The sequence below is a fragment of the Erythrolamprus reginae genome, chromosome 3, assembly GCF_031021105.1.
Source record: "Erythrolamprus reginae isolate rEryReg1 chromosome 3, rEryReg1.hap1, whole genome shotgun sequence".
Lineage (NCBI taxonomy): Eukaryota > Metazoa > Chordata > Lepidosauria > Squamata > Dipsadidae > Erythrolamprus > Erythrolamprus reginae.
The window spans coordinates 86,126,294-86,152,250 of NC_091952.1; the positions used below are offsets into that span (position 1 = coordinate 86,126,294).

General features: G+C 42.6%; 1 protein-coding gene across 3 annotated transcripts in view; it reads right to left on the minus strand.

Annotated features, from left to right (window-relative positions):
* The window catches only part of SLC35D1 (solute carrier family 35 member D1), a 64,374-nt gene extending 41,851 nt beyond the window's left edge, over positions 1-22,523 (minus strand). For 2 of the 3 annotated variants that reach the window (XM_070746126.1, XM_070746124.1), the window contains exons 1-8: positions 22,306-22,491; positions 20,416-20,449; positions 20,237-20,323; positions 18,866-18,933; positions 15,094-15,165; positions 14,481-14,549; positions 13,285-13,387; positions 10,404-10,496 (exon numbers count right to left, since the gene is read on the minus strand). In XM_070746126.1, the coding sequence (XP_070602227.1) occupies positions 10,404-10,496; positions 13,285-13,387; positions 14,481-14,549; positions 15,094-15,165; positions 18,866-18,933; positions 20,237-20,323; positions 20,416-20,449; positions 22,306-22,418 (639 nt within the window). In that variant the 5' untranslated portion in view covers positions 22,419-22,491. Of the gene's footprint in view, positions 1-10,403; positions 10,497-13,284; positions 13,388-14,480; positions 14,550-15,093; positions 15,166-18,865; positions 18,934-20,236; positions 20,324-20,415; positions 20,450-22,305 lie in introns of all 3 variants that reach the window. The other variant, XM_070746123.1, reaches the window with a different exon arrangement.
* Between the last annotated feature and the right edge of the window lie 3,434 nt (positions 22,524-25,957).

Consider the following 25,957-nt stretch of genomic DNA (forward strand, 5'->3'; position numbering starts at 1 on the left):
ATTAAGCAGAACATTTATAAAAAATAGCCCAAATCTTAGATTGTTAAGAAAAACATTATTAGGCATAATTTTCCATTGAGCATCTATAAAATCAAAAGAAACACTTAATTGGGAGATGGGAGGTTAAATGCTATAATGCAGTGATGACGAACCTATGGCACGGATGCCACAGGTGGCACGTGGACCATATTTGCCGGCACGCAAGCCATTGCCCTAGCTCAGCTCCGACATGCACGTGTGTGCCAACCAGCTGATTTTTGGCTTGCAGAGAGACTTTGGGAGGGAGTTTTTGGCTTCCAGAGAGCCTCTGCGGGGATGGGGGAGGGTGTTTTCACTCTCCTGCGGTTCCAGGGAAGCCTTTGGAGCCTGGGGTGGGCGAAACATGACCCTACTGGGCCCACCAGAAGTTGGGAAACATGCCATTTCCGGCCTCCAGAGGCTCTCTGAGGGGCAGGGGAAGCTGTTTTTGCCCTCCACAGGCATTGAATTATGGGTGTCGGCACTCACACATGTGCAATAGTATGCATACACACTTTTCAGAGGGAAAAAAGGTTCGCCATCACTGGTATAATGCTTTCACAATCTAAACATTGACAAAGAAAAAACGGAAACATGGAGAGAAAAGTAAATGTAAGTAATAGCCCATAGTTAATTTGCAACATGCATAAAAATGATGCATAGTGATTCATAGTTATGGAAGAGATTTCATTTTATTAATAAAAGCTGTTGTCTTATTAGCACTTTTTAACGTGAGAAAGCTAATTAAAAAAGAGTACTAACTGCATCTAATTTAAGGGTGTCAAACACAAGGTTCATGGGCCTGATTTGGTCTGCAATGTGGTTGAATCCGACCTGTGGGGCCGTCTTGGAAAATGTAAGGGGACGGCCCATGTTGCTTTGCTAGTTCTACCCAATGCAAAGAGAAAACATCGGGCCAGCATGGCTCCAGCCCGTTCTACCCAGTGCAAAGAGGAAACATGCCAGCAGTTTGGGAGTGGCATCAAGCTGGCCATGCCCGCCTAGTTGGCCGCCACCCACCCAGCCCTACAAGGTCGACCGCAGCCATCAATGAAATTCAGTTTAACACCCCTAATCTAATGCATACCATTCATCCACTAGCTAAAATCTTGAAAAATTAAAAGGCATTTTTCTGTATATTTTAGGCATAGACATATTTGGCTGACCCTCAGCAGCCATTTCAACAAAAGCCTGGTACCAAGAACCAGACCTATGGATTAATTTAAAAAATGTGTTTTCAGAAAATCCTAAAAGCTTTTGATAAGATTCCTTGACCTACCAGAGCTTCTATTTTTAGAAAATCTTTTGAACATTTCAGAAACTAACCTGATATACAGTGATCCCCCGCTCGTTGCGAGGGTTCCGTTCCAGGACCCCCCGCAACGAGCGGGATTTCGCGAAGTAGCGCTGCGGAAGTAAAAACACCATCTGCGCATGTGCAGATGGTGTTTTTACTCCCGCAGCGCTAGCGAGGAGCCGAAGATTGGGGGCAGCGCGGCTGTTTTAAAATGTCGCCGCCGGCATGGGGGGCTTCCTAGCAGCCCCCCAAACCCGGGTTCGGGGTCCGGGGGGTGCTGGCAAGCCCCCCATGCCGGCGGCGACATTTTAAAACAGCCGCGCCGCCCCCAATCTTCGGCTCCTCGCTAGCGGGCAGGCAGGCGGCGGACAAGCCGTTCGCTGGCGCTGGCTGTCGGCGCTTTCGAGCTGAGTCCCGGAGCGAATTCGCTCCGGGACTCAGCTCAAAAGCGCCGACAGACAGCGCCAGCTAACGGCTTCTCCGCGCTGGCTGTCGGCGCTTTCGAGCTGAGTCCCGGAGCGAATTCGCTCCGGGACTCAGCTCAAAAGCGCCGACAGACAGCGCCAGCGAACGGCTTCTCCGCGCTGGCTGTCGCCGCTTTCGAGCTGAGTCCCGGAGCGAATTCGCTTCAGGACTCAGCTCGAAAGTGGCGAGAATGAACGGCGTGGGCGGGCGAAGGGCGGGCGGCAGCGAGGAGTTTGCGTGGGCGGTGGGGAAACTCCTTGCTGATGCCCGCTGCTCGCCCTCCCGCCAGCAAGAAAAAAAGGGCACACATGCGCAGATGGTGTTTTGACTTCCGGGTTGAAAAATCGCAAATTACCCTGTTCGCAATGGTCGGGGACGCAATAACCGGGGGATCACTGTATTGCAAAGACAAGCTATAGCACTGCATTTATTTCCAATAAAGGAGGAATTTCCAGTTTGGGATGCCAGAACATCCCAAATACCGTAGACCTCATAAGCTTTCTTAGAAAATGAAAACAAAGGTGATTGTCCAGTGCTAAATATGCTTTAAAAATGCTAATATAGGAAACCTCCTGTGGGAAAGAGTAATATTCTGATATCTCAAAAGTTTGTACTTGGTTATAGCTCAGGAACAAGTTTCATTTCCCAAGTTTCTAACATGAAACTTGGTTTCTCACATGAGAAACTGGGAAATGTTGTGAAGGGATGAACTAATACTAGTTTCTCTCCAAAAATAAGACTGGTCTTATATTTGGGGGGGCTCCAAAATAAGCATTAGGGCTTATTTTTTGGAAAACACAATATTAGGGTGATTAGCTTGGCCAGGCACCCCAACCCCAGTATGCACACAAGAGGCAATGAGTGCATAGGGGCTGCCACTGTCCGGCAGCAGCTGCAGCCCACCAGCCCTTGGTCTACAGCCCTTGCAGTGCAAATAAGTTGATTACCTGTCCAAGCATCAGGCAGAGACAAGGGGAGGAGGCATGCAATCCAGACATATTGTGCGGACTGCGGGAAAGCGGGCTGGAGGAGATGGGTGGCTACAGGAGGATCATCTTTGCGTGGCAGCATCAGCAGCAGACAGAGGCACAGGCACGGGGGAAAGCAGGGGTACCAGATGTATTGCACGAGCCGCAGGAAAGCTGAGAGGCAGTGGGCCGGAATAGGCAGCCACAAGAGGCTCATCTTTACATGATGGCACTGGCAGCAGCCACAGGTTAGCTGGAGATCCAGATGTGCCATATGAGCTGCAGGCAAGCTGAAAGACACAGAGATGAGCATCCCGTGACCACCTGGCCACTCTGTCCCATCATCTCTCAGCTTGCCTGTGGTCTGCACAGCACATCCAGATCACCTGCCTTCCCCACCTGCACCTCCTCCTCCACCTGCTGCTTGGACAGGTAATCAGCTCACCTGCATTGCGGGGTGTGTGGCTGCTGCCAAACACCATTGGCCCCTGTGCCCTCACCACCTTCAGTGCTGGCCACACCCACCCCACCCAAGCTGATGACAATCTTAACTGGGGCTTATTTTGGGGTAGGACGTATATTAAAAGTGGCTAAAAAAATCAAGCTAGGGCTTATTTTTCTCGTTAGGTCTTATTTTCAAGGTAACATGGTAGAGTTGTAAAGGCATGCATGCACATATATAATTTGGGAGGGAAAAGCTGCCTTCAAAATAAAAGCAATGCAGTTGCATTGTGTGCATGACTTACAATTATTTACATTTGATTTCTCATTTCCAATTGACCTCATGCAGGCTAGACAGAGACAGCCAAAGGGCTGGATGTGGCCCAAGAGCTGTAACATGCCTAGATAGAAACATAGAAACATAGAAGACTGACGGCAGAAAAAGACCTCATGGTCCATCTAGTCTGCCCTTATACTATTTCCTGTATTTTATCTTACAATGGATATATGTTTATCCCAGGCATGTTTAAATTCAGTTATTGTGGATTTACCAACCACGTCTGCTGGAAGTTTGTTCCAAGGATCTACTACTCTTTCAGTAAAATAATATTTTCTCACGTTGCTTTTGATCTTTCCCCCAACTAACTTCAGATTGTATCTCCTTGTTCTTGTGTTCACTTTCCTATTAAAAACACTTCCCTCCTGAACCTTATTTAACCCTTTGACATATTTAAATGTTTCGATCATGTTCCCCCTTTTCCTTCTGTCCTCCAGACTATACAGATTGAGTTCATTAAGTCTTTCCTGATACGTTTTATACTTAAGACCTTCCACCATTCTTGTAGCCTGTCTTTGGACCCGTTCAATTTTGTCAATATCTTTTTGTAGGTGAGGTCTCCAGAACTGAACACAGTATTCCAAATGTGGTCTCACGAGCGCTCTATATAAGGGGATCACAATCTCCCTCTTCCTGCTTGTTATACCTCTAGCTATGCAGCCAAGCATCCTACTTGCTTTTCCTACTATTGTTATAGATCATCATATAGATCTGTTATAGATCATGTTGATCACATTTGTGAATAAACAAAATTCTTCTTAGTATCAATAGAAAAACTTTTCTTGACCCTTAACCACAGATGAGCTAGGAAATGGAATTTTTAAAAACATAACAGGAACATGCCTATCATCAGTTTTTATAATCACAGCAATAATTAGCTTTTACGGCACAACATATATTCAGTCTACGGTAACCACAGAGATTACCGAGGTATGCCACAATTGTTCATGGCTGACACGTAGCCTGTTAATTTCACTGACAAATATTTTCCTCTTGTTAAAACTTCACCAACAAAAAATATAGCAATCCACTCTTTTCACAGGTCATAATTTGCAGTTACATATCAGTGCATAATCAGCTAACACATACAGGGAGAGAGGCTCAGCCCTAAATATAAGTTTATTGTGAACAATCCTGTGATTTTCCCAGGCAACATGTACTTGATGAAAACAAATTCTAGAGTACAACACAATTGACATTCTTCTCTTTTAATATACAAATCTCCCAAAACAAGCAGCAAGAAAAAGTGGATCCTTATGTGCAACATTTTAAATCACATAAAACAAATTCACTATCTTGTACTGAAAATACACAGTTCAAAATTTCATAATATTCTTTTTACTAGATAATATTATCAAATCTTAATTTCTATTCTCAAATCAAATAATTAACAGTGTTCCTTTAAATCCTAAAAGGTCTAGTCATGGAGTTATTAGCACTTGTTTGTCTATTCTGCACCCCTTTCCTCACTCTATGGCTTTTCCACTTGCCCAGTGGTGCTGAACTTTGTTTTTCGTCAGGTGCTGAAATAGTGCGCGCACATGCTATTCCGTGTCCACAACCATAATTCAAAGCCCCCCCCCACTCGCCCCACCCCCTGCACATACCCCATCCACTCCACCGTTTTCCAACTCTCAGTGGACCGGGTTGGCCTGTTTTTCGCCATCCTCAGGCTCCAAAGGCTTTCTTGGAGCTTGGGGAGGCTGAAAATGCTCCCCATCATCACTGCAAAGGCCCTCCAGAGGCCAAAATCGTCCTCCCAGTTTCCATGCGAGCAAAAAATCAGCTGGCAGACATGCACATGCGTTCTGGAGCTGAGCTAGGGCAGTGGCTCACGTGCCGGCAGAGATGGTGTGCCATAGGTTCGCCATCGCGGCACTATCCTATCGCTAGCCAAAGCCAATGACAGTAGCAGTAGCATGTTTGTATGGAACACAGGATAGAATTATCCCTCCATTTATGGTGAGAGATGAACTTTGAATTTAATACCTAGCCTTTGAAATCCCAATTCTCTGTAGGAAAGGCTGTGACCTTGGGATTCTTTCTTGACAGTTGCCTGACTCTATTGCTCTGCCATTCAGGGCAGCCACAAGAAAACTCTAGGATTGGAAAATGGGCTGTTGAGGGTGGAAAAGAATTGCCCAAAATGCCATAGAAAACAATTTCCACAATGCTGACAAGAAAACTGCAGGAAGGCAGTCTCAGAGGTCATGTTCAACATATGTATTACCATTAGTTGTTGACTATTTATTTATTTAGAAACATAGAAGATTGACGGCAGAAAAAGACCTCATGGTCCATCTAGTCTGCCCTTATACTATTTCCTGTATTTTATCTTAGGATGGATATACATTTATACCAGGCATGTTTAAATTCAGTTACTGTGGATTTACCAACCACGTCTCTGGAAGTTTGTTCCAAGCATCTACTACTCTTTCAATAAAATAATATTTTCTCATGTTGCTTTTGATCTTTCCCCCAACTAACTTCAGATTGTTTCCCCTTGTTCTTGTGTTCACTTTCCTATTAAAAACACTTCCCTCCTGAACCTTATTTAACCCTTTAACATATTTAAATGTTTCGATCACGTCCCCTCTTTCCCTTCTGTCCTGCAGACTATACAGATTAAGTTCATGAAGTCTTTCCTGATAGGTTTTATGCTTAAGACCTTCCACCATTTTTGTAGCCCATCTTTGGACCCGTTCAATTTTATCAATCTCTTTTTGTAGGTGTAGGTAATTTTTTTATTTATTTATCACAATCCTCTTTTGAAGGGCGACTTCCATCATCCCCAAAGGTAGATCAGACCATGTGATCAACCCTATAGAAAGGCTACAACTACATTTAATGAGACTTGTTTCAACAGCAGAGTCTCGCAAGTCTGACTGTATTGTATCTCCACCTCTTTTAATGAATTTGTCTGAGTCATTTCCAAATGTTATCTGGCCATCCTAAAAAAAATGCTTCGACTTTTTCTTCTCAGAAACAACTTCTGCATATCTCAATCAAAGCCATCGTCCTTACTTTCTACAACTTCTGGCTGAACGTTTACATACTTAAATGCAGGAAAATATACACATGAGACACACAGACATCCATTTATTTGTTGGGGAAGAATCTCAAAAACTGGATTGTACTAGAACTGAAAAGGATTACCAAGATGGCAGAGTTGATTCTCTGTGAGAATATGTGTATTTTTTCCCTGTATACTACACCTTTGAGAGTCAAAATTCAGTATTATCTTCACTTTGGGTAAATACAGTACAGTTCCCTTAGAAATAACTATAAACAATTAGGTATTGTCTGTAGTCTGGCTGGCTTCAGAATTTGCTAGGCCTTGCTAACTCTAGAAAGTGTCTTGTTGCTTCTCTTGGAGCAGGAAAGATTCTTTAACTAGGGTGAGGATTATACATATTCATGTACAAAAGTCTGCTTTGCTTAAACTATGTAACACTATGTTCTTTATTTTGTTGTTCAACAGGGTGAGAGAAAATCCAGTTGGAAAAACATGCCAGATTTTATATTTCCTGTAATGTTTTATTTTTTTAAAAAATAAACATAGCTCAAAGTTACTAAAATAAAGAATAATGTATTTTAATTATATTCTGGGAGCACACCTTATTAACACGTATAGACAAAATAAGCCCTGCAATTGGAGTAGTTACATACATGCAGTCATACTCTTGCTTTTTCCCTTAAAATGATGAAAACAAAGAAGCATTTGGGGAGGAATATGAATGCAGGGAGCTGGAGAGACAAACTGAAATACTAAGAACAAAGGAAATATATTCCTACAATCCTAAAAAATGGTACAGATAATCCTATAAAATCCTAAGAAATGCAGGTAGGTAATAAAGTATTTACAGTATGATGTGTGTCAACAAAATTAAAGAGACTACTTCATAATACCCTAAAAATAATTTATAGTTATACAGAGATACATGTTTTGTATCTTTGTAGGAACTGTAAGATACCAAAAATAAATAGTGCTTTACCATAAGAGCAAGCTTGTTTATCGTAGTGAAATAGGCAAAGCCAGCATTCAAGTATCATTGCACCAATATGCTCTATGTTATTGCTTGGCTACTTCCCAAGTTCAGATTTTCCTAACCTGGTGTCCACCACAACTCTGCAACTATCAATCTCATAATTCTCTAATCACTAATATGGAGAAGCTGAACTGCAAGACCCAGTTAAATAGACACAAGTACTGTTCTTTTTGGATTCAAATACAACATCACAAAACACTTTACTTCTCTCATTTGTATCTTAGCTGCAACTCCTACTTAATGGATCACTAGTTACCTCATTCATTTTTATGTTATTCATATTATTATTATTTATTATAAATGTTATTGTTTGGCTACTTCCCAAGTTCACATTTTTATATAATTTCGTTCATATATGCCATATATATTGTGCTTCTTCAACTGCAACCATGTTAAATAGTTGGTAAGTGTTTTTTTCCTCTATTTTGACGTACAGTAATACCTCATGATACGAACTTAATTGGTGCAAGGAGGAGGTTCGTAAGACGAAAGGTTCGTAAGACGAAACATTGTTTCCCATAGGAAACAATGTAAAGTCAATTAATCCGTGCAACCAAAAAAACCCCCGCAAAAAAACGGCTTTCGGCGACTGCTGGGAAGCCGCACGGCTGTTTTAAAAGTGACAGCCGGCCTGGGGGGCTTCCCAGCACCCCCCCGAACCCGGATTTGGGGTTCGGGGGGGTACTTGAAGCCCCCCAGGCCGGCTGCGACTTTTTAAAAGAGCCGCGCCGCTTCCCATCTGTCTCCTGAAGCTGAACGGCAAAGCCGAACTTCCGCGTTCGGCTTCAGGAGACAGCTGGGAAGCGGCGCGGCTGTTTTAAAAGGTGACAGCTGGACTGGGGGGCTTCCCAGCAACCTCCCGAACCGAACCCGGGGTTCAGAAAAATTTTGCCTCTTCTTACGAACTTTGTTCGAGTTACGAACCGGCGTTCGGGAGGCTTCTGGGAAGCCCCGCCGCCCAGCTGTCACCTTTTAAAACAGCCGTGCGGCTTCCCAGCAGTCTCCGAACGCCGGTTCGTAACTCGAAAAAAGTTTGTAAGAAGAGGCAAAATTTTTCTGAACCCCAGGTTCGTATCACGAGTTGTTCGTAAGACGAGGGGTTCGTATCTTGAGGTACCACTGTATTACCGTATATACTCGAGTATAAGCCGACCCGAGTATAAGCCGAGGCACCAGTTTTTGCCACAAAAACTGGGAAAACTTATTGACCCGAGTATAAGCCGAGGGTAGAAAATGCAGTGGCTACTGGTAACTTATAAAAATGGAAACCAATAAAATTACATTAATTGAGACATCAGTAGATTAAATGTTTTAGAATATATATTTTAAAGAAAACCAGTAAACTAGCTCTGTAAATTTAAAAGACGGTAAACAAAAGCAATCTGGTAATAACAATAAATTAAAAAGTAAAAAAGGTAGCTCAATCAACAACCAAGCTAAAACCTATTTCTAGAGTTAACCCATGGGTCTTTAAACTTGACAGTTTTAAGACAGGTGGACTTCAACTCCCAGAATTCCTGCACCAGCCATACTACTTCAGGAGTAGGAGTTGAAGTCCACAAGCCTTAAGGTTTGAAGACACTTGCATTTCTAACCCTAACCCAGGGCTCTTTAAACTTGACAGTTTTAAGACTAGTGGACTTCAACTCCCAGAATTCCTGCACCAGCCATGCTACTTCAGGAGTAGGAGTTGAAGTCCACAAGCCTTAATCTTTCCAGGTTTGAAGACTCTTGCATTTCTAACCCTAACCCAGGGCTCTTTAAACTTGAGTTTTTAGAAGCCTGGAGAGAGCTCATGCCGTTTCCCCCCCCCCCCTTTAGCTTGCTGGCTGGCTGGATCTTCCACCCCTGATCCTCCCTCCTCCTCGTCTCCCTTTACTGCTCCATGTGTTGTGCAGGGAAGCAGATTTGCTAAAGAGATCCACTTGGGAGGGCAGCAGGAGGAGGAGGAGGAAAGGAAAGAGCTGTTCTCCTCCTCCTTCCCCAGCTGCCCTACCAAGTGGATCTCCTTAGCAAATCTGGAGCTTCTGTCTTCTCGCAAGTGCCTCCTCTCCCTGGCTCAAGCAAAGGCTCCAGCCACTCCCCGGCTCAAGCAAAGGCTCCAACCACTCAAACGGCGTGCAAGAGGGGGAAAATGGGAAGCCGATGAGGTGGGGAAGGGGTGAGAAGACAGAAGCAGGAATCCACCTCCCCCCACCTCACTGGCTTCCCATTGCGTTTTTCCCTGCTCGCATGCCGTCGGAGCTGTGGGAGGGGTGGGGCAGGTGCCTCCTCTTCCTGGCTCAAGTAAAGGCACCAGCCAGCCATAGCCTCAAGAGATCCAGCATCGTTGGAGCTGTGGAGGGTGTAAAAGTGTGACCTTCACAGCCCAGTCCCTGCGTCCAGCCCTCGCAAAGGCGCCCCCAAAGCTGCCTCAGCAGCCACCTGCCATAGCTCCCTCACCCGCCCAAGCCAGAAATGTCTGTCAGGCTCCCGCGGGGCGCCCTCTTGTGGTGATTCGGCGCCCTCTTGTGGTGACCCGAGTATAAGCCGAGGTCGGGTTTTTCAGCCCATTTTTGGGGCTGAAAAACTCAGCTTATACTCGAGTATATACGGTAATTTTTTAAAATATAAGCTGTTTTGGCAAGAGATGCATAAGTTAAAAAAAAAAACTCGGATCCCAAAGGAAAAGAATCAAAGTATGCAACATACTGGCAAACAATATTGTAAAGCAATAGTCTATGCCCTAAATTTGCAAATGATATGTAGAGGTACATTTCATAAAATTAAATTATTTATATACTTTTGGTGTGAAATTTGCATTCTGGATTTAAAAAAAAAATAGTTACCTTTTGTGCATCTCCTGTAAAGTAGGCAATGCCCAAAGTAGGAAGAATCATGAATAGTGCATTGTAATAAAGGAGACCGTATTTTCCCAGCTCCTGGGAATGGAGGAAAAAGCAGAAACATATCTTAAATGAAAAATACAATGTTACATAGAAAGCTACACAAACTAGACTTCAGATAAATAATATTTTTTCTTATCATATCCTTAGATACAAATCAGGTTTATACTCTAGCTCAAATCAAGAGTATAACAGAAAATCTTGTGCAGTTAAATAATTCATGTCTTCTGCAGACTGGTGCCTACTTTAAAAAAATAAATTAAATGGACATTTAAGTGAAATAAATATCACAAATTTTATTCTTCATTTTGCCAATCTCTAACAGGGATAAATATAGAAAGTGTGCTTTTTACCCACAGAAATTCAGCCAGTAAACTGGATAGGTTTTTGCCTAATAGGTGTCCACTAAATATGGAGAATAAACCTAAATCTGCCCTTAGATTACATGTTTGCCTGAAATAACTCCGCCAGAAATCTATCCCAAATAACCACAGCAAATTAACTCACTTAATCCACAATTTGAAACCGCATGATCTAATCCAGTGTTTCCCAACCTTGGCAACTTGAAGATATCTGGACTTCAACTCCCAGACTTCCCCAGCCAGCATTCGCTGGCTGGGGAATTCTGGGAGTTGAAGTCCAGATATCTTCAAGTTGCCAAGGTTGGGAAACACTGATCTAATCGACCTTCATCAACTTTCACAGCTGGTTACGCTGGTTGCTTAAATGAGTGACAGTCACTAAACCATCTTATAATTATACAACAGTTCCTTTAAATGTGTGTGTGTAACCAAGTAATCAATATAATAGCTAGGTAACACTAGTATACAGCTGCATTTTGGGAACCTCAGCTTAGTCGCTTATCCTGTAAAGTACCTTTTCAGCTAACCTTAAAAACCACATTTGCAGGTTTAAAGATTTTCTGGAGCTATATATGAAGTCTGCCACTTTACTCTTGGCATGAAATAACCTCAAAGTAAAAATAGTTGGGTATTATTGTGCTGCGGGATATGCTAATGCTTCGGGTGTTATAACTAATTTGTTTAATCCAAGGACACCAACGGAGTTGTGGTTGTCCTTAGGTAAAAACAGAATGCTGATTTAGAGGAGCCAGTAAGAAAGATATTACTATATATATAGCTAAATTATATCTCCCTCAACAAGGAATCTAAATAATACCTTGACAAATTATAAATGGAAGATTTTAAAATGTTTCAAGCATCACATTTCACAAGGTGCTCCATCTCAAGCCTGTGCAAGCGCAAAAAAAATCTGTCTGAAGCAGAGGTGAAATGTGAAAGTTTCCCTTACTGTTTCTGTGGGTATGGGTTATTTTGTGGGTGTGGCTTGGAGGGGCAGATGGGTGTGGCTTCCAGTAGGTGTGGCCATGTAGTCATGAGGCTGGGTGGGCATAGCCAGGTTGTCATGTGACTGGGTGGTGCAGCCAATTTAGCAGTACATTTTGCCAGGGAACAGAGGGTTGGACTAGATGACCCCTGAGGTACCTTTCAGCCTTTGCATCCTCTGAAGCTGTGTCTATTGCCAACCAGGTTTATGACCCTCCCTCCCTCCTTTGTCTTTCTATCTCTCTTTCCTTCCTTCCTTCTTTCTCTCTCTCTCTTTCCTTCCTTCCTTCTTTCTCTCTCTCTCTCCTCTGTGGGAAGCAAACCCCTCCCAAATAAAATATTACTCATAAAAAGAGATTCACAGAAAAACAAGGAAAAATCAAGCTGCTAACAAAGAACCTGCCCGAAGCTCATTCCACACTCCTGCCTGATAGGGATAATGAGATAATGTCTTTATAGATAGTGGAATCCTGATGTTTGGCTCCATTCACACAAGCAGGCAAATGGATCCCTAAAAAACCCATTCAAGATGGGAAATTTTGAAATTTCCCAATGGCAAGACTTGGCAGCTAACAAAACACAGTAGTAGAATCAGAATTAGCAGCCCCACACTCAAAACCCAACACAGGACAAAAATCATTTAGCCACAAATGGAATCACCCAAACCCTTTTAGAAACACAAAGCCCATATTGTAAAAACCCCAAAATTTCAAAAACATGGAACCATATAAGAATCCTTCTTTTTATCCAGTTTGTTGTTCAGCTAATCCTCAATGTCACTTCACTTCTGCAATTAAAACCTCCTTCCGAGCAGCTTCCAAAGGCTTTTCAATTTAAAACAGGCATCTCCAAAGTTTGCAACATTAAGACTTGTGGACTTCAACTCCCAGAATTCCTCAGCCAGCCATGCAGCTAAGTTTGGAGACTCTTGATTTAAAACGACAGCATTTGTTTTTCTTTTTGCCAAGCGATCTCCAGGCTTGAAAATGAGTCCTGATTTTTTTCTTCTAATCCCTCTCTCTTTCTGTCTCCCTTCCCTCCCCTTCTCCTCCCATCCTTCTTTCTTTCTTTCTTTCTTTCTTTCTTTCTTTCGAATCAGGAGGGGAAAAAAGACTTTTAAAAGTTTTTTTTTTTTTTAAATGATGATGTCATGTCGGGTGAGAGGAGCCTCACACTGCCATCGCTACTGGTTCTCCGAACCAGCCACTGCAACTGCTACCGACTTGCCCGAACCTGGTTTGAATTTACGGTAATAAAAAATGTTTCAAGCTTGAAATGCTTGCAAAATATTGGAAGAAACCCTTTCAGTATTGGGGCAGGATGTTTCATGAAATTTTGTGCTTGCAATAATTTCAAAATTAAACATTTTGTGCATCACTATATACATAACAGATCAACCTGTAGAATAACTTATCCCACAGCAACAACAAAAAAATGCATTTTTATTCATCTTTTACTGATTAGCATAGCAACCCTACCTTTGAATCTAGCTTCTGTTTTACATAAGCACCATTTGCAGCTGTCAAGACATCATTGATCAAGATAAAAATATATCCTTCTAGATCAAATGCCAAATCAGAACTATGGAGAAGAGATAACATTTAAGTTACAGAAAATGTGTAACATACAAATATAGAACATAATTTACAAAAAAAAATATATACAAGTGGGACACATTTTGTAAGCAGCATCCAGAAGGTGCTAGGCATCTGATCAACCCTGATATGTAATGCTCTAACTAAATATAAATATTACCAGTGCTGCACATTAATATATAATTGATCTCTTGTAAGAAATTGGGGGAAGGGTATAGCCAGAGGTTTTTCTGTGTACCGTCCGTTCTTTCTAAACAAGTGGGTCACCCCACCCAACAAAAAGGAAGTATGTCTAACTGAGCATTGCTCAAGTTTAAAATGATTCAAAGTGGATTTAAAGTGGATTTAATTCTGCCTGCCAGTTAAAATAAATAGAATGAGACAATCACAGATTTGTTATGGACCAGGAAAACTACACAGGTGACTGAAAGCAGGATGAGGAAAAAGACAACTTCCTTAGCCTACATAAGTGGCCATTAATCCATGAGATCAGGGGTGAAATTCAGCAGGTTCTGACAAGTTCTGTAGAACTGGTAGCAGAAATTTTGAGTAGTTCAGAGAACTGGCAAATACCACCTCTAGCTGGCCCCAGAGTGGCGTTGGAATGGAGATTTTGCCGTATTTTTTTCCTGCCATGCCCACCAAGCCACTCCCACAGGACCGGTAAGGGGGGAAAATTGAATTTCACACCTGCTTGAAATGTTAATGAACTACAACTTTCTGCTTGTCTTGCTAACTTATCTTGTTGATTGTAATAGTCAACAAAATACAAAAAGCTACAAGAAATCCTACCACTAGACTGCACAGAATTTTTAAAGAAATATTTCAGACAATACACTCGTTCAATACTTTATATCGCTTAATCCTTTGAATTGGAATTTATATATATCAGAGAACAAACTTTTCATTTTTGTTGTAATTCAGCAGTACAGCTGCTTTAATGGTGCATTATGTCAATTGTACAATAAGAGGAAATAACTTACATTTGCACCATTGGAAGGAATCTAGATGATGGCAAACTATTTAACTTTGTGGTGTGAAAATGTGACAAAAGCTTTAGCAAAAAAATCGAACCATACCTTGCAGCTACAAATGCACCAAGTATCATTGCAAATACTGTCATCCGAATTCCCCAAGAAAATGTTTTCCTAAAAAGAAAGCTTAGGCATTACTGCAGCAAATTTTCAGCAAGTCTCAGTACTTTTCTAAAATTGAAAACAGTTACGGTAACTTTCAAGAAATGAAGGTAATCTGATGAGTTTTCCTCCAAGTCTTGAGTGTGTTACTATAGTAATGACAGGGAAAACTAGAATCTGTTTTCCTGAGTTCTTTGCACTTAGTACAAAGGTGATCCAAACTTTGCAAGCAACTTGACCATGTTCACAAACCGCACATTCAAGTCTTTAACCCCTGAACCTACAAGCAAAACAAGTATGTTTATCTACAAATAATAAACAAAAGTACCTTATGCGCTAAAATGCAATAGAATTAAAGAATTTGGTGGAGTTTCCAATATGAAAAATATACTACACATCCATGTGCTCTTTGAAAATTCAGAAATAGATAGTTCCACAATGCTTTATAGTTCTCATGCTTACTACAGAATGACCACGAAGCATAATTAATTTGGCAAAACTGTGCCCACCAACACAGACACACGAAACAATATAGATTGTATTTTTTTTAACTCACTTGAGTAAGATTCCTTCTGCAAACATTGTAAACAAAATGGAAAACCGTCTCAGGACTGTAAACATTGGCAGACTAAGAAAAGAAAAGAAAAAAGAATGTTTTGAATAAGATAATAATTTTGAGATGCCCCAAGTCAATAATTTCATACTGAGTTAATCTAGATAAACCACTATAAACACTAAATAGCACAAAAGAAAAATATAAGCAGGAAAGATTACCTCCAACACTACCAGAAAGAGTAACAAGAAAAAAGACCAAGAATCTGCCAAGATTGTACTAGTACCAATAACCCCAAAACTGAAAAAAGGTTTATTAATAAATATGAAGCTCAAAAATATAGTCATAGTACCATATTTCTACTAAACTGTATATAGATAACTAAGGAAAACATGTATTTGCCTCAAATCGTATTCCCTTGAAAAGAGAGAAACTGATAAAGTTCTGAGTTTAAAATTATATTTAACAATATTCTACAACCACTGGACAAAGGTAACATATTCTAGTATCTTGCTATACATAGCAATGCATTATACTTCTTAGATGATAGAACATCAGTTTGTCAACTTCATAAAAAGTAACTTCACAGAACTGAAGACTTTTAAATGCTTGAGGGTGAAGTTTCGTTCTCCAAGCATTGTGGGTTGGTTTCTGAACATTTGTAGACTAAGTACACATCTTCATTGGAGTTTAGGGGAATGTCTTCCCTTTGTTCAACTACATGTTGTTTAAGGCCATGAGTTACTGTTGTTAGGACATCCTGGTCAAGGTAGACTCAAGGTAGAGTCATAACCAGCATAAGAGCCAGAGCTGAGCAAAATCCCCTTTGGCCACAATTTCCATCAGCTATTTAATTAAAAAACATAAATCCAGGAGGAACCTATTCACAGACCAACAAGTTCGGGTGAAGCAGTGTTAATGGATCCACTGTTAATGGATCAACTTGATTTTTACAAATGCAACTTTGGAACTTATATAATTGAGTTTTAGTTTGTTCTGCTGCATTCAGATTATGATGAACTTCAGATATCAATCCAGGCAGTTTATAGCACCAGTAGTTCAACTCAGGGTACTAATGTAAAAATGAGTGTTATCAGCCCACGGTGACATTCAATCCTGAAGTGACAGAACCTTGCCAATGGCTTTACAGAGATGTTGAACAACACGAAAGAGCGCACTGAGGCATGCAACACTCCACAATGGAATGGCTGCATGCTTGAGTGCTATTCTTCTTTCCATTATTACTGACTTGGACAACCCACTGGATAAAATTTAACTCACATAAAACTCTACTTCCCAATTTGAAACCCTTATAAGTGGTTCAGCAAAATGCCATGTTCAGTGAACTCAATCCCCTCCAATAGATTTATTTATTTTATTTATGTATTTATTGGATTTGTATGCCGCCCCTCTCTGAGGACTCAGGCTCATAACATACCAAACAAACATAGCAATATACATCTCAAAAACCCAATTAATATGACTAAAAAAACTTTAAAAGCTCCAATATAGTTTTAAAAACATTCATCACCATTCACTCCATAAAACATACTAAGACACTCGTTGGTCAGGGGGCTAGGATCTAATGGCCCCAGGCCTGGGGGCATAAATAGGTCTTTAAACTTTTATAGAAGGCAAGCAGGGTGGGAGCAGTACGAATCTCCAGGGGGAGTTCATTCTAGAGGGCTGGGGCCTCCACAGAGAAGGCTCCTCCTCTAGGTCCCATCAAATGATTGTCTGGTTGACAGCACCCTGAGGAGGCCGACTCTGTGGGACCTGACCGGGTGCTGGGATTCGTGCAGCAGAGGGTGGTCTCGGAGGTAATCTGGCCCAATGCCATGTAGAGCTTTAAAAGCAACAAAAGAGTCTTCCCCTTATCAAAATCACAGATGATCATCAACCACCATGATCAATATCTATGACTGGGCATCAAACCTGACTGATATTTACCCAGATGAAGTATTATTCCTCCAGGATCCTCTATAACTGAACATCCACCACCTTCTTTTTGCCAAAATTAGTCAGTTTTGTGGCAGGCCACATCAAGAAAGGGCACATTATACCTCATCTTTACTTCAGAAAGAGGTAATACCTCTTCTTTACTTCAGAAAGACATTGATGGTGTCCTAGTTCCAGTCACTCACAACTGACCAGAGCAGTTCAAATGAACTGGGACACAGAATAAGCATACGGATGGTAGGGCTCAAATCAGCGTTACCTTTTACTTGTAACAATGCCTCAACAGGTAGCAGCACCTAAGCAGGATGACTTAATCCCCTACTTCAAGACTTAGGTAGGGGATTTCAGTGGCGAATTAAGGCCAACTGAAGTCCTAAACACAGCTTAACAATGGTGCTCTTCATGACTTCCATTGCCTAGCTGTGATGGTGAATCTGTGGCACATGTGCCACAGGTGGCGTGCGGAGCCATATCTGCGGGCACATGAGCCGTTGCCCTAGTTCAGCTCTAGTGCGCCAGCTGATTTTCGTCTGGCTCCACCCACACCGCTCCTCCCCACCCAGGAGTCTCCATGCAGCACGTTTTGGATGCCAGGTAAGTACAGCGCTCGTGTGGAGGCTCTGGGAGGGCATTTTCAGCCTCCTGAGGGCTTCTAAGGGGGTAGGAAGGCCATCTTCGCCCTCCCCAGGCTCCAAGAAAGCCTGGGGAGCCTGGAGAAGGCATAAAAATTGGTCTACCATGCCCATCAAAGTCTGAAAAGCAGCCATTTCCAGCCTCCGGGAGCTGGGGGTTGCCCTCCCTAGGCTCCAAGGAAGCCTCTCAAGTCTGGGAAGGGCAAAAAAATGGGCCTACCAGAAGTCGGGAAGCAGGCCATTTCCAGCTTCCAGAGGCTTCTGGGAAGGCTGCTAGGCCAAAAACAGGGCACAAGGGGGGGTTGTGCGTGCATGCGTGGGGGAACATGGGGGGGGTTTCATGCATATGTGTGAGATTGGGCTGCACAGGGGGGTCGCAAGTACATGGACAAGGGGATGGGCTACGTGGGGAGAACTGAATTATGGGTATAGGGGCGCACAGGGACACACACACACGAGCACCCACACACTTTCCACACCTGTGGGAAAAAGGTTCTCCATCTCTGGTCTAACTGATAAGCTATGAAGACTCAGTAAGGGTTGATAACTAAAGTCAAGTATGGCAGTGAAAAAATTAAAGGATAAGGGGAAAACTCTGTGATGCCCCTCTTTCCTTGGTGGCCCAAGCAGGTATTTATTTTCTTAATAGTTAATCTTGGGCTGTATTAAATCAGGATGACCAGCTAGACATAGAAGTAAAAAATATGTAACTTGGAAGAAGCACCAGGAAACCACTTTCAGTATAATTGCTAAGCTAACGGCATGGATGCAGTCATAGAGGACTAATTTGAGAAAGTATTTACTTAAGAATATGCTTTTTATGTTGTCATTTTTCCATGTTTACGTTCCTGATTACACATGCAAGATTGCAGACTAACATACTGTTTTGCCAGACAAAGACTCCTACACAGTCTTACTTGAATTCTGAGTTCAATAACTAGATGACTGAGATGCACGATAATAATATATATAAAAATCTAGCTCCTGTCACCTCTTTTATTATTCTTCAGCTTTATCCACTCTTCCACTTGTTAAGAATATCTTCCACCTTACTATTTCAAAAGCAACTAGCATTCTGAAGTAATCAGAAGAAATATCTTTAGAACTCCTGTTACACAGATGTATAGTTTTAATAAAAGCATAATAAAATTGTAACCTCACAAATGTATAAACGTTACCCATACTTCAATTTCTTTGTGCTGAACAGTCCTGTGATTTGGTTCCCAAAATAGAGAAGAGGTAGCGGAAAAGTCTAGAAAATTATAAAATGGGATAAAACAGCACTCAATGAATAGATAATGTCAGCTTGAGACCTAGCATTCTAAACAATGACAGTTTTATAATGAACAGCTTTCATCAGGCACACCACAAGCCCAATGCTGTTTAAGTGTGGTTTAACGGCTGTAGCACGTCAGATAAATATGATTTTGAAATCCAATTTACAACACAAGCACATATATCTTTCTTTTCTTCAAGACCTTGTTCATTTATGAAGCCATTAACAGAACATCTATTATTTCAAGTTATGTTAGGCATGTAAAGGCAAAGTATTCATAAACTGAGGTCACATTTAAATCAAGTCACTTGTTCATATGTGTACATTAGTACCACACTAAGAATCTATGGCATGACATCAGTATAAATACAGAAAACAGCCACTCTTAATACTGTACCATGATCTGCTAAATAAGTTCTTTGAATATGCAAGTTATGTAAATGGCCTCAAGACCATTACCTGGGAAGTTCTGACACAAATAAACATGTCAGTTATATGAGACAAAACTTATCAAAATTTACTCAGAAATTGGATCATTAATTTATTTATTCCAGAATTAAGATTCCTTTTCCCCCTAGACCTTTACAATTTTATGCATGGTATGTTTGTATGTATGTTTGGGGTTTTTATATTAAGGGGTTTTTAATTTGTTTTTAGTATTGGATTACTATTGTACACTGTTTTATGATTGCTGTTAGCTGCCCCGAGTCTTCGGAGAGGGGCAGCATATAAATCCAATAATATAGGATTGTATTTTGAGGGAGTATTAATTGGAAGTAAATCATTTTGCATTTAAATGATTGTATTTCTAAAGTGAAAAATTTACCTCACTTTAGGAAAAGGCAATAGGAACCTGAGTAGAAACTTCCCTCAACCTCTTTTAAAAGAGAAAAAAATATTAAAACTACAAACAGGGACTTAGGGTAATGCCAAACATTTTTTTCAAATAGTATTTCTACTCCTCCACAAGCTCCATAGGCTTTTTTAGAAGTATAGAAAACGGGTCACTTAGGCTTAGTCCTCTCTTAGGGCGATTGCCAATTCATACCAAATATACATTTAGTATTTATCCCTCTATTAAGAGAATAATCCTATACAAAATAAAGGCTAGAATTCTGCATATCTAACAGCCCTTTCTATGCATTTTAAAGTGTGCTCTGCCAAATACACCAAACAATATTTATCTTAACGAAAGGATTATTCATTACTTCCATCTCAATAGTTATTAGTTTTAGGAGAGAGGAAGGAGAGACAGAGAGAGGCAAGAAACCCGTCCTACCTTTCGAGGTATATGTCTATCAAAATCTGGAAATTTGACCACCCTGAGTGCCTTTCCCACCCAAAGGACAACTATGGTAGCCAGCATCTGAAAGAGAAGGGAGAGAAATCACTAGAGTGCCTCCAATTCTCCCTACCCACCCTATTTAAAGAATTTCTGAAATGTAGACTTCAACAAACCTGGCCTAGTCCCACACAGAGCGAGGAAGGAAATCTGCAACAGACCACAAACATGTTAAATTGTACCAGACAGCCGAGAAAGTTTGACAAATCACACAGGAAGGAAAATGTTAGCTGCTGTCAGGAAAAACGCCCTGCCTCTCTACCTTTACCTTCGTTTAAAACTATTCTAAAATGAGGGATGCCCTTCATATTCTTTGCCCTTGCAACCAACGCCCTTGCAAATATAGTCCAAACTTAGTCCCAACGTGGAAGGAAGGAAGATTTCCAAGGAATCTTTAAAACAAGGGGGAGAATGGCAGGGAAAGTGTAACCCAAAACTACCAGAGTCAGTCAGTCAGTTCTCTGGAAATTTTGAGCACTGCGCTGGAGTCAGCAAAGCTCATTCCAGCCCGAGATTCACATACAACTACAGGCAGTCCTCGACTTACGACTGTTCACTTAGTGACTGTTCAAAGTTACAATGGGCACTGAAAAAAGTTACTTATGATCATTTTTCACACTTATGACCATTACAGCATCCCCACAAGCACATGATTTACATTTGGATGCTTGATAACTATTCATATTTATGACTGTTGCAGTGTCCTGGGGGAGGTATGTGATCCCCTTCTGCAATCTTCTGGCAAGCAAAGTCAATAGGGGAAACCAGATTCACTTAACATCCTTGTTACTAACTTAACAACTGCAGCAATTCCCTCAAACAAACATGGCAAGAAAAGTCGTAAAATGGGACAAAGCTCACAACAAATATTTCACTTAAGGAAAATAAATTTGGGGCTCAATCACGGTCGCAAGTCAAGGACTGTAGCCTCCGACTTCCAACCACGACTGAGCCCAACATGGTTAAAGGAGACAATTTTTGAGTTTTGCCTCAATTGCCAGGGTTGTAAAGTAAATCACATTTATTAAGTGATTCTGGTAATAAGGATTTATCCGAAGGCTGCAAAAGGTGATCACACAACCTTAGGACACAACAACGGTTCATAAAGTATGATCCAGTTGCCAAAAGCATCTGAATCACGGGGACGCTGTGAAGGTGACTGCTGTGAAAATCGGTGGTAAGTCACTTTTTTTTAACCCACTGATGCTGTAACTCTGAACAGTCGCTAACGGAACTGTTGTAAGTCAAGGACCACCTGTAGGGCAAACGGAGCCCTGTCATTTCCAAAGTCCTGGAGTAGGAAAAGGTAAACAGGCAACAGGTCAGCAGTTCAAATCTCATCGCTGGCTCAAGGTCCTTCCAAGGTGGGTAAAATGAGGACCCCGATTGTGGGGACAATATGCTGGCTCTGTTAAAAAGAGCTATTGCTGACATGTTGTAAGTCAGTGTTTCCCCAACCTTGGCAACTTGGAGATATACTTCAACTCTAGGAGTTGAAGTCCAAATATCTTCAAGTTGCCAAGGTTGGGAAACACTGTTGTAAGCCACCCTGAGTCTAAGGAGAAGGGCGGCATAAAAAATCGAATAAATAAAATAAATGAATAAACTTCCCAGCCCAGCGACCTCCTTTACAAGTGGTTTCCTCGGAGGAGGAGACGCTAAAGTCGGGCACCCACACACATCGGAGAGATGAGCAAGGCGCCGCTACTGCCCTTGCTCCGTTAACACGGAGGCGGCTTTTTTCTCCGACGGGGTGGGGTTTTTTTTTGGGGGGGGGGGGGGAGCTTTGCAAGAAGCCTCCGAGGCGGAGGAAAGCAGCCGCCCCACCATGCCAGAAGGGGCCGTCAACCGGGCTTCACCGGCCTCCCTCCCGACTGCCCGACGCGTCGTTCTGAAAACACACGCGCACACACACACACACATACACCGCGCCCGCCTCCAGCCCCCTTAAAAACTTCCCCCTCCGGGGCCAGCAGCGCCGAAGAACTTCGCCCCCTCCGACCCACCCGTAGCTGGTGAGGACGCTCTTGTTCACCACGACGATGAGGAAAGAGCTGAAGCCGTAGAAGGCAGCCGCCAGCAGCTTGAGGCAGGCGGAGAGGCTGGAAGCCGTCGCCATGCCCGGCTCCTCATCTCCGCGAGCTGGGGCAGCTGCTAAGGCGACCGAGGGAGCTGCTTCTCCTTTCACGCCAGCTGCTTGACGTCTGCGCACGCCCGCCGACATGGTTGCTCGGAGGGGACGTCAGGCCAGGGGGCGGAGCCACGGAGGAGAAAAGCCCGGGAGAGCTCACCATCTGGGCCCGTTTGCAGGCTGGAGCGGGAAGCGGGGACTCGCCTAGCCTGAGTTCTGGGGGGGAGAGGGGAGTGAGGGATTGGCGAGGAGGGAAAGGAGAGAAACGGCTGACGGAAGGAGATCCTCTTTATTTATTTATTTTTATTTATTTATTTAATTAATTGTTGTCAATCAAATAGGGGATAGTAGTTTATATAAACATAACATAGAAAATAAATCTTAAAAGAAGACAACAGGACAGTAGGCACAATGGTGAGCTTATGCAGGCCCCTTACTTATATCCTTTACTTATAGGACGGCTTTACCTCAGTGTATCTTCCAGAAAGGTTGGACGATGAGGCAAGCCACCTTCGTTTGTAGAGCAGAATATAACTTTTAAATCTAACGGGCGAGTCAAGTCAATGCAACAGTTCATTTAGGGACCGTTCAAAGTTACAACTGGGGGGGGGGGGGGGGGAGCGGCTTATGATTGTTTTTCACACGACCAGTGATGGGCTACCAAAATTTTCACTACAACACTGGGCATGGCTTATGCATTTTGTTTCAACATCTTTCAGTGCAAATTTATTTATTTTGTTTGTTTGTTTATTTGATTGATTGATTGATTGAATGATTGATTGATTTCTATGCCGCCCTTCTTGAGGCGACTCAGGGTGGTGTACAACAATTGGGTGTTCTGGGGTGGAGCTCCATTTTCTTTTTATATATATACAGTGATCCCTCAATTTTCGCGATCTCGATCTTCGCGAAACGCTATATCACGATTTTTCCCACCCGATGACGTCACTCTCTTCCTTTCTCATCTTCCTTTCTCTCTCTCTTTCTCTATCTTGCTTCTTCCTCTCTCACACTCTCTTCCTCCCTCTCTCATCTCTTTCTTTCCTTCTCTCTCTTTCTCTATCTCTCCCCCTCTTGCTCTCGAGCGGCGGGCGCGCGAGCGGCGGGCGGGCAGCAGCGAGGAGCCGAAGATCGGGGTTTCCCCTTTGCGTGGGCGGCGGGGAAGACCCAGGGAAGGTTTCTTCGGCCGCCCAACAGCTGATCTGCTCGGCAGCGCGGCAGCAGCGAGGAGCCGAAGATCGGGGTTTCCCCTTTGCGTGGGTGGCGGGGAAACCCCGATCTTCGGCTCCTCGCTGCTGCCGCGCTGCCGAGCAGATCAGCTGCTGGGCGGCCGAAGAAACCTTCCCTGGGTCTTCCCCGCCGCCCACGCAAAGGGGAAACCCCGATCTTCGGCTCCTCGCTGCTGCGGCGCTGCCGAGCAGATCAGCTGCTGGGCGGCCGAAGAAACCTTCCCTGGGTCTTCCCCGCCGCCCACGCAAACTCCACCATCTGCGCATGCGCGGCCATGGAAAAGGGGCGCGCATGCGCAGATGGTGTTTTTACTTCCGCACCACTATATCGCGAAAAATCGAGTATCGCGAGGGGTTTTGGAACGTAACCCTCGCGATACTCGAGGGATCACTGTATATTTTATTATTAGATTTCTCCCATTGTTACACTGTTTCTTATTACTGTTGTGAGCCGCCCCGAGTCTTCGGAGAGGGGCGGCATACAAATCTAATAAATTATTATTATTAAATTATTTTTATTTTCGCTATCCCACTGCGTTACCCTATGTCCGGGCAGTAGCCCACTCCTGATTATCTACTATATAAAGTGTATGTATACCCACGCACACACAGCTCTTCTAAAATTATACACATTCAACCTCATTTACTGTGATAGGAAAAACACACCCAGAGCCCAGAAGGGGAAAAAAGGGGTACTGTGTACCTGACAAAAAATTTGTTACCTGTACTGCGTACCTGACTGTACCCCATAGGAGCCCACCACTGCTTACGACCTTTTTTAGCATTCCCCCAAATCATATATGTGGGCACGTGCAACATTTTGTATTTATTTATTATATTTAGAATAGATAGAATAGAATTCTTGATTGGCCAAGTGTGATTGGACCAAAGAATTTGTCTTTGGTGCATATGCTCTCAGAAAAAATACATTTGTCAAGAATCATGAGGTACAACACTTAATGATAGCCATTGGGGGTCAAATAAGCAATGAAGAAACTATTAATAAAATCTTAAGGATTCAAGCAACAAGTTACCGTCATACAGTCATAAGTGGGAGGAGATGGGTGATAGGAATGAAGAGGAAAAAAAACTAGTAGTAATAGTAGTGCAGACTTAGTAAATAGTTTGACAGTGTTGAGGGAATTATTTGTTTAGCAGAGAAATGGGAATTAATTAATTAATTGGATTTATCTGCCTCCCCATTCCTGGAGGACTCTGGGTGGCTTACAACCAAATGCAAAGGTATAAATACCTTCTAAAATCTAAAATATAAGATACCCTTGAAAACAGTACAATATAAAACTCCTCAAAATCAGCACAGAACAATTTAAAACCCACAATGAACACTCAAAACAGCTAAAGGAACCAAACATATATTTCCTGGTCGGATCCTGATGGAATACCATCTGATCAATGACCCTAGACCTGCTGGAAAAGGCAGGTCTTTACGGTTTCGTGGAAGGCTAGTAGAGTGGAGACAGTCCGGATCTTGGGGGAGTGAGGGTAGCTGCTTCCAAAGAGACAGAGCTGCCACAGAGAAGGCCCTCCCCCTCAGGCCCGCCAGCTGACACTGTTTAGCTGATAGCACCCAGAGAAGACCAACCCTGTGGGCTCTTATCGGTCGGTGGGAGTTATGCAGTAGGAAGCGGTCTCAAAGATAGTCTGGTCCTAAGCCATTAGGGCTTTAAAGATAATAGCCAAAACCTTGAATTGTGCCTGGAGACCAATCGGAAGCCAGAGCAATCCACAGAGAATTGGTGTGTGGGTGTACCTAGGTGTACCCACAACAGCTGGAGCAGCTACATTCTGGATCAACTGCAGTCTCCGAACACTTCAGAGGTAGCCCCATGTAGAGCGCATCTTGTCATGTTTGTGTATATATTAGAGGTGGAGACCCATTGAGAGCTGTATGCAATGTAATTTCATATTAAAGTGACAAAAGTGTTCTATTCATGTGATATCAAATTAAGATGCTTGGCAACTGGTTCCGACTTATGACTGTTGCATTGTCCCTGGGTCATGTCATTGTCTATTGCTACCTTCTGACAAGCAAAATCAGTGAGGAAGCCAGATTGACTTAGCAACCATGTTACTAACTTAATCAGCTGCAGCGGTTCACTTAACTGTAGCAAGAAAGGTGGTAAAATGGGACAAAACACACTTAACAAATGTGCAACATAAATTCTGGGCTCAGTTATGGTCATACATGGAGGACTGCCTGTACCATCCCCCCCCCCACATCCTCTTGAGGTACCTAAGAATATTATTATTTATTTATTATGTATTAATTGGATTTAT